Source organism: Temnothorax americanus, unplaced genomic scaffold, assembly GCF_048541705.1.
Source record: "Temnothorax americanus isolate GAGA-0224 unplaced genomic scaffold, ASM4854170v1 Scaffold4, whole genome shotgun sequence".
Classification (NCBI taxonomy): domain Eukaryota; kingdom Metazoa; phylum Arthropoda; class Insecta; order Hymenoptera; family Formicidae; genus Temnothorax; species Temnothorax americanus.
Window position 1 is genome coordinate 5,139,656 of NW_027509547.1, and position 20,084 is coordinate 5,159,739.

Below are 20,084 nucleotides of genomic sequence, written 5' to 3' on the forward strand. Positions count from 1 at the left end.
TTTTCTTCATATATATATCCATCTGTAGATATATGTATATATATACTTCTTCATATTTTATATTAACCTCTAATATATCCTTATGCGAATACCACTCTATGTTAATGTAATAATAGCGTACTGCCTACTGATATGTGTTAGTTCACTTGTAAAGCACTTTAAAATTCAATCTAACGATTCATCGATTTCGACCGTGAATAACGACGAATCCGCCTCTTAATGGCTAATTACAAAATAACGAGCTATTGAATATACCGAATAATGCGTTTGCCGCGCCGCATCCTCGCAATTTTTCTAAGAATCGACGATCATCCCTCGCGATCGCGATACTCGAGCGATCACGGTCGCGTTACCCAAACTTGTCTACTGTAATTCTCATTATCCTCTCCTCGCTATATTTTTTCCTTATCTTTTCCTTTTTTGCTAGATATTTATCTTGATATATTCGAGAACCATCCCCGGCGGATTTAAAATTATTAAAACTTTTTGTCCTTGATACGAATTTCATTAACCCTTTGCACTCACAAGATGTAATGTATACTATTTTTCTTAATTTCAAAGGATACGCATTGAGAATATTATGGTACATTTTTTAAAAGAAGAAGGCCAACTGTGTGTAAGTCTGGTTCCAAGCGCATGAAAGCTGTCCGCAATGAGATACGCTAATCATGTCCCTTTTTTTAATTATTAAATTACCCGTTAACGTAATCATTTGTTTTTAAATATCTGAGATAAGGACAGATCTAAATCTCAGTCCATTTTACTGCTCCTCGAATTGTAAGGCCTCGATTCGATTACAACTTAGATTATACTTCCTAAAGTTTCGTAAATTACATTTTATCGCAGTGGCTTGTCAGTTAGTTGTAGCGTTAAATCCAAAATTTGTAGCATTACAAAATATCAATTTCTGATCCATCTCCATAATTCTACGTTGATATGTAAAATAGGACTCAAGCGTAAGAGCGCAAAGGGTTAAAGTTCGCAACATTTTGCCTCACGATAACAAAGATACTTCTATTTTATCTCATCTTTTCATTCTCACGCGTGATGTATCGTGTGTTCGTCAAGTCCCAATATCGCGGAGTGATATTTCTAAAGTAGTGCTCTCCAGTCGTTTTCCGTAGAAAAATAAAGAACATACTGGCGCGATTATGACTTGACGATCGATGACGACGATGACGACGATGACGACGGGCGATCAATGATGGATCAAACGATCGGCTCGCCCGAGTGCGCCGATGGATGATCGCCATTACCGAAATCCACTGTTTTAATCGGCGGTTTTTTCGTTTCTTAAGTAACTTCCACTTTCGTTAATTGCGGATGCATGTAATAAATGCCCAGTGATACAACGGGGGATACGAAGGTTGGTCGTGAAACTCTCGAGTATTCATCGGCGGAAGCTGCACAATATTACTAAAAGCTGCTTCGTTATATAGCTATTTCTTAAGATCTATTTTGTTATAATTAACGTAAACACAATCATATTTATTAAAAATCTAAACTTATTAAAATCCTGCATCAAATACACACAATAATATTCGGATATAATAATATCCGAATATTATTATAATTTTTTAACCCGTTGAGGTCACATGGGGTCCAGTGGACCCCAGGCTAATTTTTCGTCTACGTACTTTCGAAAGAGACGGTTTTTTCACTTTATTTTCCACAGTTCAAAACTGACGTATTTGATTTTACGAGTTTCATGAATATTGATAACTTCAAACTGTATAACAAATATACTTTTTTCAAAGCACGTTATAATACTATTTTTTTCTTAAAAGTATACTATTTTGAGAGAAAAACGCAGAAAGGTTTTTTGCTCTATCTCAAAAATTGAACTTTTGATGAATATTTTTGTGAAAAAAATCAAATTTCTCGAAAAAAATTTTCTCGCGTTTTTTTAACATAAAAAATTTTCAAAAATTATTGGATTATAAAGAGGAAGTCGCGTAAACTAAATTCCAGTTCAAGGTTTGAGTCGATACATCAAGAAGAACGCAAATGGCAACTGTTTTTCTGCGTGGGGTCCATTGGACCCCATGTGACCTCAACGTTATTTTTAGGAGGTGTGACCTCAATGGGTTAAAATACGTTTACGTGCTTTTACGTGAGATACAAGATTTTTAAAAATATTCCGCACGAATACAAACGGAGAAAATCTTCAATCATGTCAAAGAGAAATTACCAAGAGATAGCTATTACAGATTTTCATGAATTTATTAAGCCATTTCAGAAAAGGCGTTCCACTCAAAAACTTATCTTTGATCCTCGAATCATTGCGAGATCTTCAATGCGCCCTCATTGCAGCTTTCCGCCATCGAGAAAGTAAAAGGAGAAGGCGGGAGAGAAAGGGAAGTGCGATACAGGGTGAAAGAGAGGCGGATGGGACGTATTTCGGGTATGGTTGCACGTTCAGAAAAGCACCGGGAGTTCTCTCTTTAGGAGTTCGAAAAATCGGGACAAGATCTATGTGTGTAACGCACTACCGATTACAGCTTGTGACTCGACCAACAGAAAGGCACTTGGGCAAATTACGTGCCGAGTTGGCCGCCGTTTCTAACACACGGGGCACATCACCTTCACTACCACCTTCCTTTCTTCCGTCCGCTCTCTCTCTCTCTTTCTCGCAATTTTTTTGCTTCACGGAGAAACGGACGGTCGTTCAAATTCCCCTCTCGCCACACTTTAATCCTCATTTGCAGCTTAACCCTATGATATGTTCGCGTTCGTTATGTATATATATGTATAAGATTATTACTTGCAATCATTCTCTCACCTAACATCTCTCACTTATCATTCGATCCGGTGGTTGATTCTCTTCTTTTTTTCTCTTTTCCTGTCGTCGTGCATGTTTTCTCACATTCGCAATTTCATTCTCAGATTCTTACCTATCATTTCTGCTAGAATATCCTTTCTTTTTTTCTCACGCTGACACTCTCTCTCTCTCTCTCTCTCTCTCTCTCTCTCTCTTCTCCTTTTCATTTTCTTTCTCTCACCTTCTTCACTCTCACCTAGGATACTAGACTCTTCTTAACAAGATACAATAGTTAAATGTACGCGCGCTCGTGCTTCGCGCAACGCGCCGATGATAAAACATAAATACACGCTTCTTAGGGCACCTTTGGTATTAAGCTTGATGTACTCATCTTCGCCTCACTTGTTTCGTTTCAGTGTGTGGAATACGCAATTTCGCGTTAGAGTCGCCACCAGGATTTGCATCGTATCTATCAGTGCGATTTAATCACGCGTTAATGAGCTTGATTTTTGCGAGACTCGATTCTTACGACATCACTTTTTCAATGATATGAACAATTTGAAAAGCTCAAGCTCGATGTAATGACTTATTTAAAATTTTTTACAAGTTCTTTTTCCAAAACACCTGATAGATTATTGTTGAATGCAATTTTTATATAATATATATCGCGGACCCCTGGGGGTGGCATGATATGTCTGAAAAAATCTCCGCGACTGTCACGTGTAAATGTGTTTGTTTGTAACGTATACGTGCACGTGTAAACAAATATCGCGGTATAACGTGCGCGTGCAGTGACTGCGAAGAGTGCCATTTTTCTTTACACATGTGTACACATACAAGAAATAAAATCCGCTTTCTCGTTTCCTTCGTTCTTCCGCCGCCTCCTCTTCGATGATCCATCTGCCCCATTTCTTTTCGTCACCCTCCCCTCTCCCTGTCTCTCGCTTCGTCGTCGTCGATCGCGATCAAAGACACGGTGAAAATAAATAGTAGGTAAAGATAGGTACGCGAATCGAGATAAGTTAAGTTCGTTAAAAAATATATATACCTAGGAATTATTATGTGATTATATTGGGCCCCCCGCTAAAGTCGCGCGAACCAACACGCCTCTGCAACGTCGAAGAATTTACAAGAATTTGCCTACCGGTGTGTTCGCTGTGTCCCTTCCGGGCGAAAGAGCGACCGAAATCTTACCCTTCCGCCCACGCTCGCAACTTTTGCGTTTCTTGTCTTCCTTACTTTTTCGTAGGTGTATGTGTGTGTGTGTGTGTATGTGTATTTACTGCTCCCGCATCCTACGTTTTGCTCCCTACGATCTCTCGTCGACGAATCTTCAATTGCTCATAATGTGCGATTTCTTGTATGGTTCTTCCTCGTGTCTTGTTTTCCGATGGATATCCTGTCCTACGAGAGCACGTCCTGTCATCTCCTCGGGCCACCCGATAATCTGCCTCTTTACATGCCGTTGATGTCGATCTTAAGGTTGGCCGTTTTCTTGTCTCTTTGATCCCTGAAAAGTCGATGCAAACGATTAAGACGATTCATGATATGTGGTGCGGTACTCTCGAAACGCGAAACGCAAGCGATCACGACTGCAACGAGACGATATTTTCATAATTTAATCGCATATCGCTAATACGCGGGACCATCTCAGAAAGAATTAATTACTTCCTTCTGAAACACACACACAATAATTCTTTAATTTTCTCGCCACTATACCACTATGTGTAACAGATATTCTTAATAATATACACACAAGAAAATTGCATCATCTTTAAGCTATAATTGTTAATATATATTATTACTCAAATATGTTCAAAGATATCGTAGAAAATTCAAGTTCCTAAGAATAGAAAATTGCTGAAATCGGAGTTTCGAATATTCAAAGATGCGATTGTGTCGCGAACATTAAAAACCCGAAAGTCGATGGTCATTCATAACGAATTTTTTATAATACCGGTTCCCAAAGTCACACGTAGTGACAGTTTAAAAAAAGACTCGGTCGAGGGTCCGAACGAGGATGAAAGGACAACCTACATTTGTCTTGTTACCACATAAAGAGTGTCCGCGCGAAGCTGAAGAGACGACATTGCCATTGAGTAATTTGCGTACCTCATTAGGACCTGACTGTGCTGAAAAGCGCTCTTTCACGGTTTGTTCAAAGCTCTCGGTCGACGAAGGGACACATATACGGTGAAGAAAAGGAGGATATAATAAGGAAAGCAGAAGATATAGGGATATAGACAGACAGATTGAATTTTGTTACGTCTTGAGAGAGAAATCCCACAGGAATAGAGATTTTATGAATAAAACGTATTTATATACATATACCAACGGTAGATTCAAGACAGAGTCGTGAACGACGTGAATAAGAAAATAAAACAATGTAAATCTTATGACAATATTTCTTCATGACGTATTAGTACTGTAGAGATTCTTATATATAAAAGACTTATATATTCAGTATCGATATTGAGTAAATATATAATAATATCGAGTATTAAGCATTTTTGAATAAAAATAATATATTCAATTATTATACGCACAAAGAATTATTTTATAATATTTACAATACAGTATATACAGTATATGTATATGTATATAAATGAAAGACAGAAAAACGCAGTATATGTAAATTTATATTAATAAATACAATCTACTCTAAACAAAAAAATTAAGAAATAGATAAAGAAATTTAAAATTTTCAGTATTTACATAAGAAGAAATTAGAGAATTTAGAAATTCAGAAAGTGAGAAAATCTTGGAAATTCAGTGAAACAAATCAACGCAAACAAATTTCGTAAATATAAAAACCTAGGAACTTTTCTCCTATATACAGAAGCAAAAAATTAAAATCTCGACTATTCAACAATTCAAGTCTCCTGGCTCTCTCTCTCTCTCTCTCTCTATCTCTCTCTCTCTTTCTCAACAATTATATAAAAAGGTTCTTCTTCATCTATAATATTAAAAGCAAAATATTTTTTTTTCTTTTCTGATATACACATGCAATAATAAGGACAGAGGAAGAGGAAATATTCATAGGATTAAATGTTTGCGGAAAGGGTAAGAGTTTTAATTCATCGAGTATCCCACATTTATAAAACGACGTGAATTAACGATGACGTGTTCGGCCGTGCCCAGCCCCAAGCGAACCGTATCGATCGTTTAATTCGAAAATGGGGAGGTCGATCCGTAGCCGCAGCTTCGTTTATAGCGTGACCAATCGCAACTTTTCGGCATCACGTATAAATAAACAAGTTGCTACTGCGAGCGAACGATATCGATCCATTGATTTTAAAGGGTAAGGTCGAGCGATCCGAAGCGCTCTTTTTTATAGCGTCCGATCAATTTTTGGTGACACACTTTTATCGCGACGCGATTCCATTTTCGGACGTTTCGTACGGATTGCCAAGAGTCCTTCATTTCTATTTCTCAGTCTTCTACATATTTAAAAAATGCAATAGCTTTAAATCCATATCCCTTCTAGATCTGTTCCGATTCTTCAAATCTGTAAGAACTAATCGTTCTAATATTGTGTATAGTCAAATCTTTAGTTTATCAATTAGTTCATTTTCTCTTTTCGACAAAAGGTCAAAAAAGTTAAGAAAAAGGCAAATCATAAAAATAAGCTCATTTTTACGATTTAATTGGATCTTACATATAGTTACGTAAATTTTACGACTTAAAAAAACTTGCATTCTTGCTTAAATTCTTATATATTCTTCTATCTTTCACATGCACGATTATTATCCTCTATTTTTAACTTAAAAATGATGCAAACTTTTTCTTGACGTGTCTGCAGTTATGCATATCGAATATCACACGTAAATAATATTATGATTGTTATGAAATTTGCCGAAATATTACTACCATATTTCAGCCAAACGAAAAACTCCGCCAGCCTCATTTTTAACGCAGTTTAATTACTTAGCTAATTAATTAGTTCAATCTTTTTAGTGGTTAGATAACCTGTGAGTTGAACTTGGTTCAGCCCTTAAATTACGTAAGTGGGATCGATCCTTAAATGTCCGACAAATCTTCCTTCATCGGCGGAAATACGGTCTTGATTAAAAGCGGAACCTCAGAATCATCGTTTTGTCTGACTTTCCTCTTTTTTACTTTATATATATGAACTGTTGTTGCGCGCAATTCATTTTGTTCAAACTGCTCAAAGTTAAATCGAAAAATAAAATGAACGTTAACATATCAACCTCTTTGTTTTTATACATATTAAATATTTTTTGTACAAACATTTTTATAAAAAATATACATTTCTCCCGACGATGTAAGAGATAGGAAATGATTGCATTTCGAAATAAAATCTTAAAATATGTACAAAATTTATCACATCCAATATGTAACAAAGAAAAAATAAAATATTTCATTATCACAAATCTCTAATCAATAATAAAAAAATAATTTCAATCACTAAAATTGATTTTAATATTTTATACAGCCAATCTTTCCCCAAGCATTACTACAGCCAATTAGTTGCTACAGGATGGTGCACAGTGCTCGTCATATCTATATGCTATAGTAAAACAAAGATAGATTTGATACAGCGAAAATAAACATACACAGGAGGGAGAGGGATCTCGTATGAAAGAAATTACACCGTAAAAATGAGCGAATCGACAAACAGGCATCAATAAAGAAGGAACACGAAGGGAATACAACAGGAAAAAGAGAGAACTTAGAATCTAGGATTGAAACCATATAATGTGGATGAGTTCAATTTTCAATGCTACAATAAAATTTACCTTGCCAAGTATCGCCATTCTTTCCCATCCGTCAGAAATAGAGATATCGAGATCACACACTTTTGCCTGTCCCTAACATCGAAATCTGAACTCTTCGAAATTATAATTTGGCCTCTGTTTGAAATTGTGCAAAAATTTGAAAAAGGGAAAATCATAAAAAAAGGAAAAAATAATACAAAACAGATAAAAAAATTATACGTTCGCAGAAATGGGAACATATATCTCAATCGAGCAATAGAGAGATAAAGAGAAAAAGAAAAAAAAAGAAGGAAAGACAGGCAGATTCGCCGGCTTTCACATGATCGGTAGGCGATTAATGACGGATAATTGACAATTGGCACCAACGCACGAGAGTGCATCTACTGCTCGGATACGAGTCCTCGACGCGACAGCCGTCGTCGGACTTTCGACCAGATTTAATTGGCCTTCAAAGTGACGGCCTGTCTGGCGCTTCGAGGCACAAACGCTTTCGAGGGCAAAACCGCGTGAGTTAGATCGAATAATGACCGAATAATTGGATCCAGGATCCACTGGGCCCAATGCATTTCGGTGTCGGCGACAAAAGTAAAGATTCGAAATCGATATCATTTCGATGACGTCAGCTTCGATGATATGGACGTAGAAAAATGTGCCATTTCTGCGGTTTTTATAAATATTACAGTCATTTTTCTACATCTATAGCATCAATATACGTAAACTCATCGAAATCATATCGGTTTCGATCCCTAGACGAAAACGCACAGCTGTACTTTCCAAAGAGTTCCAATAAAACCCAATTGCTCTAAAATAATTTTTATTTTTAAAGATTGATTATTTAAACTTGATATTTGTGTTTTAAATCATAATTTATTTGTAACATTATATATATATGTTTTCAAATTAAAAATTAATGCTTTCTTTATATAAATTTCTAATTTTATTATATTACGAAGACTATGAATTGCAGTTTTGTTAAAACTCAATTTTCCCTCTCTCATATTATCTTCACGTCTCACCAAAATATTCGTTGAGTAGAATATCAGAATAATATTCGTATTTTCCATATATGACTAAACATTATAAAGCATCTTTCTCTAACAAAGTATTTTGAATCTTGGAGTATAATAATAATAATTATTAGCGCCGAATGCAAATAAGAGAATATAAAATGTCACGAAAGCACAGCCCTACTACGTATTCGCCGTTGATCGCATTTTCGCGGAGGCGGCTCTACTGTAGGGCGAACCACCCAGAGCCTCCGTATATGTGCAAAAGTCTCGTGTTAGATCACAGTAAACACTTGTGTGTTAAGGACTTGGGCGCATAAGCGAGACCGCTGGGTATTCGAAGGTACGCAAGCTCCACGCTTGACCGCAACAAATACTCTCGTCGAGGCTCTCAGCATGTGCAAAGTGCGCGAGAAACGCCCTCGCTAAAATCCTCGCGCGCGCTAAGATCTTTCTCGGATCTCTCGAAGACCATCTTCGCCTTATGAATACCACGAGAATAAACACCGAAGGTTTCGAGCTCGCGAATACCTTAATATACAAAAGCTCGCCTATTTCAAATAGAGCCGCCCCCCGCGTCCTTTGCAGCGGTCTATCGTAGCATAAAGTGAAACCTACTTCGATCCAGAGATTTGTAAAGCCCACCTCGGCCATTTTTGACTTTGCATATTCGATTCGTATCGCTCCCCGGTCGGAGGAGAGGAGAAAGGATCCTTGGAGAGTGGCCATCGCCTGGGCCGCGTAGCGAACGTCTTGATATTCGACAAAGGCCACTGGCGAGCCTCCCTTCGTGTGCATACGAAGCCGGGAGAAACCAGGAAAACTGTGCACAAATAAGAGAAGCGTACAATACGTGCTCTAGTTAGTCGTAAAGACAGTACTTTGGTAAAGGGGAAGTTTAGAAGGGTTTTGGCGGGGGTCTTGGTTACTGCTTGGTTGTCATTAATGGTGTCGATGGTGTCAGGCGGTGCCGACATGGGGTGATTACACGGAGGAGATGCGACACAAACTCAGGATCGAATTTAGATCGTTAAATGCTGTGAATTATTTACCTTAGCATGTATATGTGCGCAAATTATTTTGGGGGAATTTAACATGTACAGAGATAATTACATACATACAATGCATATATATATAATTGTATGTAAAAAGAAAAAATTATTAAAATTAAATAATAAAGTAATCTGTACAATTATTACAATATTTTACAAAATCTTTCTTAAATATAAGAAATATCGCAGAAATAATTTAAATTATTTTTAAAAATGTGATCAAATATTTGAAAAATTATAAACAGAAGCACATCTGTAAAATAGATTCTCGTAATTATCACTCATTGTTATATACTGCTCATTTATATATATATTTTTATATTTTACACCATATATATTGTTCCTTCCATTTTAATCGTTTCGTATTAGGTTCACAGTGCATTCGCAAATCCGCGATTAGCCGATTATGTTCGCGATATAGGGACATTACCCTCCGTGCAAACCCGTTCAGCACACCGACAATTAGTAAACGGCACTAGTCGCATGGTACGGGTACTAGTACAGGTGCGTCCTATATGCCTACAATCTACGACGGTGGCAAATGATTAGCGGATGTCAGTGATGTTTGGAGGCGGTGCTGTTAGTACAAAGCTTTCAGCGTTCACGACAGACTTGCACAATTTCGATTATCATCGCGCCCTCGGCACGACGATTAAATTTAGGTGGAGATGTACTTGATGTTTTGTCGGTTGTTTGTTATCTTTCGATTACTATGGTCATCGATTTAATTTGCTTGTTTACAAATCTCAACCAGAATAAACTAAATAAATATAAACCCGAAATCCAATAAATTTGAAGATCTAAAAACTGATTAATGCACAAAAATCTACGAGAACGCACATAAGCTCACAAATTCATGGATCCAAAGACTTGTATAAAATTCTAGAGTCGATATTAAATATCTCCCTTTTTTTATATCTACAATATATTCTTTAATTAATTTAAAACCTATTTTTTAAGAAAAAATATTAGAGAGAAAGGTGTTTGCTTCCTGAGATTTTTCAAAATTTAAAATTAATAAATATTTAAGTAATTATATAACGATTAATTAAGATTCGGGTTTCTGAAACATGCTAGATTTCATATTTTATAAAAAAAAAAGAAATTAAATCTTACATAGAAAAAATATTTTTAAATAACCCTATGCACATTCTATAATCCAAATATTTGCGCAAGATTGTAAAATTCTTTTGTCTTTTTGTCTTCGACAAATGTGCTTTTTCTCAAGCTTATTAACGCAAAATAATTACCCATGCAAGAACAACGGATAAATTACATGCGACGAGCGCAATGTATTCACGTCGTCGACGACGAAATTCCGTCGAATACTCCTGTGAGCTACCGAAAATTGCAGAATGCGCAGCGCGCCTCTCGCACGTGCAAACGCGTGTAATTAACTCAGGCACTCACTTACGAATTCATACTGCAGAACTCTGGGGTTTGCGGGATAATGAGATTTCGCGGGCTAATTATACGGGGGGAGGAAGAGCTTCTCTATTGACGGCGAAACTTACGAGACAGTCGCACGCAGACTTCCGTCAACGGCGAAACTCGAAAGAGTAGATCGCGTCTTCTGGATCGCTATTCGTACACTGTGTGTCAATGAAATTGTTGTACTAACGATTCTTAATATCTTGTGAGAATTTTCTATTTCAAATATTGATTAACTGCAAATTCTATAACTAATTTTTGAAAAGTAAGTAATAAAAATAAGTAGTGTTTAAATAAATGAATAGTATGATTTTAAACATACAGGAAAGATAAAAAGAACTTAGATATTGTAAACTATGGTAGTATCATTTAAATAATAATATAAATTTGATAAATTTTTTTTATACTATATGCTTTCCTTAACACACAAAACACAATTGATATATTAGCTTTATAGACATAATAGTTAATATGTATATGTGTATATTATTCGGCAATCGCGCGGAAAAAAAGTCAAAACATTTTCTTCTAGATTCTTGCTATTGAATTATCTTAAACTAAATAAAATATATTTTAGTTTTTGCTTAAACACTTTTATCATCGAAAGAATTATAATTATCGAAAAAAATTATTTTATTTTAAAATTTTTATTTTTCTCTCGAATCAACGAATATATTTGTGCATAAATTTCCAAATAAATTATATATATACATATATACAATATACGTACGGATCGAAAATAATGCCTTCCAATTTTTTTCTTTTGAATCTGACGCTATAGAAAATTTTGCGTTTCACTGAATTGATACTTGAAATCTCTAGTTGTACTATGTTGAGTGGTTGAGTGGTCAGTTACGTTAGTGTGTCACACGAACAGTTCAAACTGATGTGTGTTTCAGATATGCATGCGTAACAGACAAGGGCGGTAATTGGATTTCTTACCGTGGAAGAAGTGAGTCCTATTGAAATCCATTCGCATTTCAGAAATGATGTTATCATAAACATTTCTGAAACACGAATGAATTTCAATGGCTGCGTTGAGCAGAAAAGGCAACTCAACGAGCGATCAGTGATTTTTTTAAATGATTGATTCTTGCCTTTAGTTCTTCCCTGGATCCAAGTGTAGAAACCAATTGTAATAAAGAATCATTGAGCGCTCATTGAACTGCTTTCTCCGCTGAACGCAGCCATTGGAACTCACTTCTTCCACGATAAGAAATTCGACCACCGTCCTTGTCTGTTATGCATATCTGAAACATACACCAGTTCGAACTGCTCGTGTGACACACTCACGTAAATGATCGCAATACCACTCAACATAGTGCAACTAGAGACTTCAAGTAACAACTCAGTTTAACGCAAAATTTTCTATGGCATTAGATTTGGAAGAAAAAATTAGGAGGCATTATTTTCGTGCCGATCTTATATATATAGATATCTTCTCTTTCTGTAATTATATATTTTCAGAAGTTGGGTAAATATAATTTTACACTGTTAATATTTAGATCCTTAAATTTCTGAGTTTATAATGTGCAAATTATGAGAGAACTGTATAAAAATATGAAATATATCATATCTCATAATTTTTTCCAATGCAACTATTAAACTTCGTCTCTCTTTTTTTCTACTTTTTTAAATAGCCACCATAGTAATCGATATCAGAATTAGCAAAACAACTACTCCAAATATTCTATTAAACAAAAAGTATCCAAGTATTCTAGCAGTTTCATATAATTTCGCAGTGCAACGTACAAAAATTAATTCACGTAACTTTTTCTTGTTACCGGCAATTATTATAATCCCGCGACTGCAAATACGTGATCGAGGTTCGCAGCATTAATCAAAGATAAATAAATGTCTTTTTACCATCAGATCTCACAGTTTTTCCTGTTCCTACGTAGAAACTTATGTATGTACGAAACGGCGGATATTAACCGCGGTTTAACCGATTTAGCTTAGAACATATCGAAAGAGTTCGTAATTCTCGACTCAATGATTCACGACGTACTGGAGGCGTGCTCAGGATCGTGGGAAGGTTCCGCATGGCGGGGTACATGAAAATAATTTATTACGCGAGCGCAACTGTAATGCCCGGCCGGATAACATATTTTAACTTTACCGCTTGTTGGATAGCTGACACTTAAGCGAGCAGTCTAATTGCGAATATCTCCGTCCGCAATTAGCGGGTCACCATGTTTAATTACGATTTTGCGTTTTACATTCTTTATGACCCGAAGGTTCCCGTCCTGTGATATATGCCAATCAGAACGATAATGTAATAATTGATAATAAGTATATTGCAAATTTTTCAAGCGTCAGGAACGATAAGGATTGCATATATTATACGCTTTTGACGCCATGCTCGCGATTTCTATCGGCGTTTTTTGTCCAACGCAAAAAATCCTTGGACGCATACATCCTTGCTAAAGTTATATAACTATATGACGGCGTAAATCATTAACAATGCACACAACAAGGTACTTCTTTAAACACAAAACTACCGATCTTCAGTTTATCTAGTATTTATTCACGTAAGTTTGGCTTTAATTTAAAAATTGTTGTAATTACAGGATTTTTTTTATTTAAGTATTTGTATTAACAAATCTAATTGTTAGATTCATTACAGATTTAACGAGTCTAGAATTCATAAGTCAAAGATCCAAGAATCGAGAGATTTTTTTATCTTCCTATTAAAAATTCCCACTAGATAAAATAATCTAAAGGTCAAAGAAATAAAATATTAAAAAATCCAAAAATTTTTTATTCAAAAATTGAAAACTAAAAAGCATAACAATTCTAAAATTTATTCATATATAGATATCAGAAATGCTTTTGCCGCCGTATTCCCGTTGCTCATTCATCGAGAATAGCAAATGTTTCGAACACACCACGACATCGTGATATCGCCACCACGTGGTGCACTATGATAAGACCCACGTGTATCGGTACCCGTATCGCAATTGGCGCGCATTTACTACCAGCATATGCACATCATATAAACATGACTTTGTTCTTTCAAGCAATCTATTATCTTCGTTATCATTGTAATTATGTATGATTAATATTTGTGTCTTCTGACATTTTGCGTTAAAATAAAATAAATTATCTATTGTGTAATGAAAGCGATCTTTAAATAACATTTTATATGTCATTTTATGTATTGCAGCCTGTAAATTGAGATATCCCGTTAAAAGTCTTAATATATGTAATAATAATAAGAAACATTTAATTTCATCACTGTGTATAATTGAGATATTTCACTGGAACTTTTGTCTAGTGTACTATTTTTATAAATTTATCTCGCGGCTCTTACACCTTTGCCACACGGCAATAATGCACCTTGATGCATTTTAAAAACTGTCCTTATATAGGATCGCGATAATCACACACATGTGTGTGTGGTTGCCATAGAGTATATAAATATAATAAATCGATAAGCGAGCATATGCGATTCGCTCGCATACGGCTATGGATTAAAGAAAATAAAATGCAAACGGGTAAGATGTCTGACCTGCTGAAGATGTCCTTTAGCTCATGCTCGGACACGAACTGGCCCAGGTTTGCCACGAAGAGGGTGGAGCACTGCGCATTGCTGACGGCTATGTTCGGCTGTGATGAGGGTGATCCGACCGGTGACGCCAGTGCCGGCGACGGTAAAAAATGAGGCAGCGACGCGTGTATCGACGTCAACGTCGTAGGATGCGGCAGGGACATAGGCGCCTGAAAAATATAAATAATTCCGTCATACACTCAACTCGCTCCGCTCGGCCATGAGTAGTCGGTTTTCTCGCACAAATCGACGCGTTTGCGTCAATCCGTCCTGTCTTTCCCAGCCCTACTATTTGTTCCTTCAACAAAAAAAAATTACACCTTTTCAGACAGCAAAAAAACTGAAGTCTAAAGGTCGTCCCGACATAGGGAACATACTTCCTCGATCGAAGGAAACAGCGCGTATACCATTTGCGAAAAACGAACAGGTATCCAAAGAATTAGAATCTAAGAGAAATTTCAATGTGTATGTTCTAACCTTTGGAATTTAAGTATGTCATCTAAACATTTTTCTTGCGTGAACATATTTGCGTTAATTATAAGCCCACATTAAACCTTTTTTGTAATTATGGTCTTAAATTGTATGTTGCAAATTGCTATGCAAAATAGTCAACTCATATTACTTCTAATCACAGATCAAAGCACTTTTTTTTAATTTCTTGAGAGCGAAGTTATTTTTACCGGCACAATATTTTTTATTGATAAATTTAAAATAATGATTGATATGACTAATCAATCGCATCGAGATGAATTATATAACGCAAAGAAACACAGCAGATTTCTCATCTAATACATACATGCAAATATGTCTATAAAATATATCAACATGAAAGGAATGATTCCGAATCATTTGCATTAAGTATCGTTATTAACTTATCAAAGCGATGATAAATCTCGCCAACGATTCTCGGTTTCGTCAAGTCGTTCGAGAATACATTTAATCGAGTTGGATCGCGGAAGATATTCAACTTAATAAGTTCCGACGTTATTGCTACCAGGTTCTCGGTTCGTTATTCCTCAAGTGGATATCTCGAGATTCGCTTCCTTTTTACTTCCGTTAAAGGCAAGATGCGTACGGAGAAAAAGGAAATAATAGCGCGGCAGTCCGGGCTCGAGAGCCTTCGATTTATCAAACGTTCAATGCAACAGATTTTCTCTCTCGTGCGGATAAATTCAAAGAATATCGGCAGTGCTCTCAATTTTCGTAACAAGGATATTTTATGTTCGAAATTTGACGTGTGTATGTGAGTTGTAAAAAATTGATTTCAATTACTTCCAAAAGCTTTCTCAACATAATATCCTTTTGCTGAATCGATATCCTGCTATAAAATAACAGTTTCATATATCTGACTTTTCTCATGTAAAATTATTTTTAAGAATTTAGTTTATATTTTACAAAACAGTATACTTTTACGATTTTTGCGTAGTTTCTTCTGTAACGGCATCAGTATTAAACAAGAAAGAAGAATCACAAACTTATAGAATCTTAAGTATTAGAAACTTTAAGATTGAACGATGCAGGAATGATTTATAGATTTAAGAACTTAACTATATGAAACGATAACCCCCCCCCCCAAGAATATAATCCAATAATAAAATGTCTCCCGAAGTATTCGATTATTTAAATATAAAATTATCTACTTATCACTCCTAAAAATATAAGAATTCAAAAAATCACAAAATTCAAGCAAATATAATTTTGAGCAATGCTATTTACTTATATAAAATCCAGAAGTGTCGGGATCAATTAATAGTATTAAAAAATTCAGCTGTCTATTTCTCCCAAAATTTATAAATTTTCAACACTGAGTATCGAGATATATTCACAATAACATTGTATCACGATTCTTTATCCTCAGATTCTGCAGATTCGGCACGTAACGAAATAATATTGATCTTTTATTACAGTATAAAAAGCAACTCATAATATCATACGCAATGCGATCGATAAAGTAGAGATTGTATCACGTTCGTCCATATTCGTGACTATATATCGTCGCGCTATTTGTCTTCATATAGAAATCGGTAGAGGTGTGTTTCACGAGCAAGTTACGGGTCGGCATTAATGCGTGACAGATATCCACGTGAACCTGGCACAGAGTTATGCGATATTAAAAATCAATAGTCCTGGATTGGTATAGGTACCACCGGATTGGCATCACCAATATCTTAAAGAAAATTGAAGAAGGTATACTCGCGCTGAACAATCTTTCCGATTCTTCGAGTTTCGAGCTTCATTGAATATATTAATCTTTTCTCCGAAGTATTCATTAGATAAGACTAATAAATACACATTTTTAGTCGTATCAAAAGCCGTATTAAGATAGAAGAACAGTGTCTCTTTTCAATCTTACATGAGATTTTAAAATATTTAAACGAAAGATGAATTCCAAAAATAACGAAGACTTTGATATGGAAAATGTATGTATACCCCTATTTTTATGTCTTTACATATCTCTTCATTTAACTTTCCATATACCCTTAGATTAGATGCTGCTAATTACCTAAAATGTGGCTTATCGGAATTATTTATGGTTGTACCTTACTCATCATTTATCTTCATTAATAACTATAAAATAAGCCCGAACCGTGTAATAGATATCATCAACATATAATGTCCCCAAGTTTTGGATACTCTTCCCAAGCTTGTAAAATTAAAACGGCGGAAAGTATGCACGATGCGGGTAGACTGGAGAAAAAGTAAGCCATGGATTTATTAACGTCTACGGCGACCATAATTAATCCATGTCGCGACAAACTACGGAGACGTTGCAATAACTTCGAAACTCCGCGATTCGAACCTAGCGTGACATATACCCACACGGCTGCACGTTTCTGCATAATACGTGAGAACACGCAGTGCGACGACAAGTTGCTCTATCGATTTTGTGGCGATATAAAGCATAACATTCGAATATGCTGACTGATATTACACGCGTATACGGAAAAAATGTTATTTATAATAATTCGCATAGTATTCATTACGGTTAAGCTATTTTGGTTTTATGTAATGTTTATACAGAGTCAGGTATCATCTTCGCGTCAATTTTTAACGATGAGCTTTCTGCTCCAATTGCAACCGATCTTTTCTCAAATACACAGATTTCAAATTATAGGCTATTAATAATAAATAACATTGGGAAATTTTAAACATGCAAAGAGCAGAATTTTATCTTCATTTAAGTTTATTTTGAAAATTTTATAATTTAAAAATGTATTACAAAGATATTAAAGATGGAAAAGTCTACTCCAAATTGATCATCAAAATATCAAATTAATTATTAAAACTGATTATTCAAGATGCGATAATGATAAAGCACCCTATATACATAGTGTTCGCATAAAAACCTTTAAAGCAATAAATCTAAATATTTAATAAATATTATTTCTCCAAAATCTCAAAATCTAAAGGTTCACAAACCTAAAGGTCTCCGCGAAAATCTAAGAAATTCGAGGATTTAAAGCGTTTAAAAAGAGACCGAAGGATTAAAACGCTAAAAAATTCAACACCCAAGAATTTAAAGAATCCAGGAGTCGAGGGCTCAAGGTAGCCATGATCGAAAGCATTTTCGGTCCTTGAACCCTCATGAATCTCCTTGTTACCATGTAAGAGTAATCGAATATAACGATCATGTATCACTAACGTGCATCGGGGCGCTCGTCGGCGGCTCCAGAGCTTTGTCTGCAGATAGTCAAAGATAGGAACGTACGGGGACCTGAGGATGTAACGCCGGGTGCACCAGCGTCGCATGTTGCAGCGTGCCCGGTAATTCGCCGGCTGTTGAATACGCCAATGGATGATGCCACAATTCAGGACCACCGGGGAAGAATGGACTCCCTAGGTCTGCAATAGAGCACAAGATTAGATAGAGTCGCTCTCCTGAGTAATTAAATGCGCGGTCGTGAACCGCGTTTCACGCGCGTTCTTGCTCGTCAGGATATCTACTAATACTGGCCAGAGATAAATTTTTATCTTTTTCATATCGAAGATATCATAAATATATTTTAATTTAATGCACTGACATTTTCCAACATAAAAGTAATAGGTAATAGGTATTAGCAGAAGAAGATTTATTAAATGTTGACTATATTTGTAAGTGTCTTTTAACAAAATTAATAAAATTATTTGTAATTAAAAATTTTTAATACAAAAGTGAAAAAAATTTTTAGAAACTCTATTAGAAATAGAAATATATCGAAAGGTTAAAATTTTGCTTATATCACAGTAGATATCTTTACATGCACATACACATACAGTAGATATCCTGTTCAATATATAATTATTTATATCAATCTTTCAATATTTTTGGGCAGCTTTCATGTAAAGTTTTGCTAAACATTATTTTTATACATAAAACATTATTACATTCTTATGAAAAATTTGTTTTCAAATTGATCTATTTCTTCATTTACCAGCATACACTGCTTTTTACGTAAAAGCTGCCTATTAGTCTTTGCTATAGCAAAACTAATGATATTCATTATTAACAGGTCACAGAATCGTGTTACTCGCGGTCAAAACAAGTTATTTAAATATCGCATAAAATGTATCGGGTTCGAGGTAAAACGCACCGAAAGGTCGCGGCAATTTGCTGCGCAGATTATTAGCATTGTAATCGTCGAGATACTCAATGCACTTTTTATAATGAAACGCAAAATTATTTGTCCTATTCGCGATCGAGATTAGATATGTATCTGACGCAAAAACATTACACCATTTGCTCGTGGTTGAAGGAAAGTGGACGCAATTCAATCAACATTTTACTAGTGATTACGCAATCAATAACGTCCAATTCATGATTTCTTTTCTTTGCTTTATTACAAAGACGTACGAAGATAGAAACGATAATTACGGTACAGGGATTTTCGAAAGTTGGACAATGAGATTAAAAAAAGATCGATAAAAGCTCAGACGTATTAAAGATTATCTTGATTTACGACTATATATAAATCACTATATATATATATATATATATATATATATATATATATACACATCAATAGATATTATATAATTAATAAATACCACAATTTTATATATTGAATTAATCGATATAATGAGCTAGAAAAATAATTATTTCTTACCCTTTAATGAAAAAAATTACGTGAAAATATATTCTTTAAAAATACATTTATATATATATATATATATATATATATATATATATTTTTTTTTTATTTAAAATAAATAAATTAATGTGTGTGTGTGTGTGTAGCAGAGCTATTTAAATTACACAAAATTTCAACAATTTATTTTGCTATATATGTAAAAACTTGTATTTCTTCTTGTATAATGTTTTATTTTTATTTTAATATTTGTTTTTCATTTATGAACAAATATAATAAATTTATTTATAAATAACTAGTAAAAATTCATTTAGCGCTTAAGTAAAATTTAGAAACTTTATGTCGCAAATATTGCCACTCCAAGGAGCACCACGACGCAGATTATTCGCGGTGTAATGGCAGAGTACAGTGCGCCATCGAGCGTAATCGCCGACGGCACGACATGAAAAAAATGGTCTTCTTGGAAGCCGGTAAATCG

The 20,084-nt window shown here is 35.1% G+C and overlaps 1 protein-coding gene across 4 annotated transcripts in view; it reads right to left on the minus strand.

The window, feature by feature from the left end:
• Nucleotides 1–2,720: 2,720 nt before the first annotated feature.
• LOC143902393 (protein couch potato) overlaps nucleotides 2,721–20,084 on the minus strand; it is a 77,914-nt gene continuing 60,550 nt past the window's right edge. For 2 of the 4 annotated variants that reach the window (XM_077415263.1, XM_077415262.1), the window contains exons 6-9: nucleotides 18,250–18,383; nucleotides 14,502–14,710; nucleotides 9,126–9,330; nucleotides 2,721–4,271 (exon numbers count right to left, since the gene is read on the minus strand). In XM_077415263.1, coding sequence (XP_077271389.1) covers nucleotides 4,239–4,271; nucleotides 9,126–9,330; nucleotides 14,502–14,710; nucleotides 18,250–18,383 — 581 coding nt within the window. In that variant the 3' untranslated portion in view covers nucleotides 2,721–4,238. The remainder of the gene's footprint in view (nucleotides 4,272–9,125; nucleotides 9,331–14,501; nucleotides 14,711–18,249; nucleotides 18,384–20,084) is intronic. The other 2 variants (XM_077415264.1, XM_077415265.1) reach the window with 2 other exon arrangements.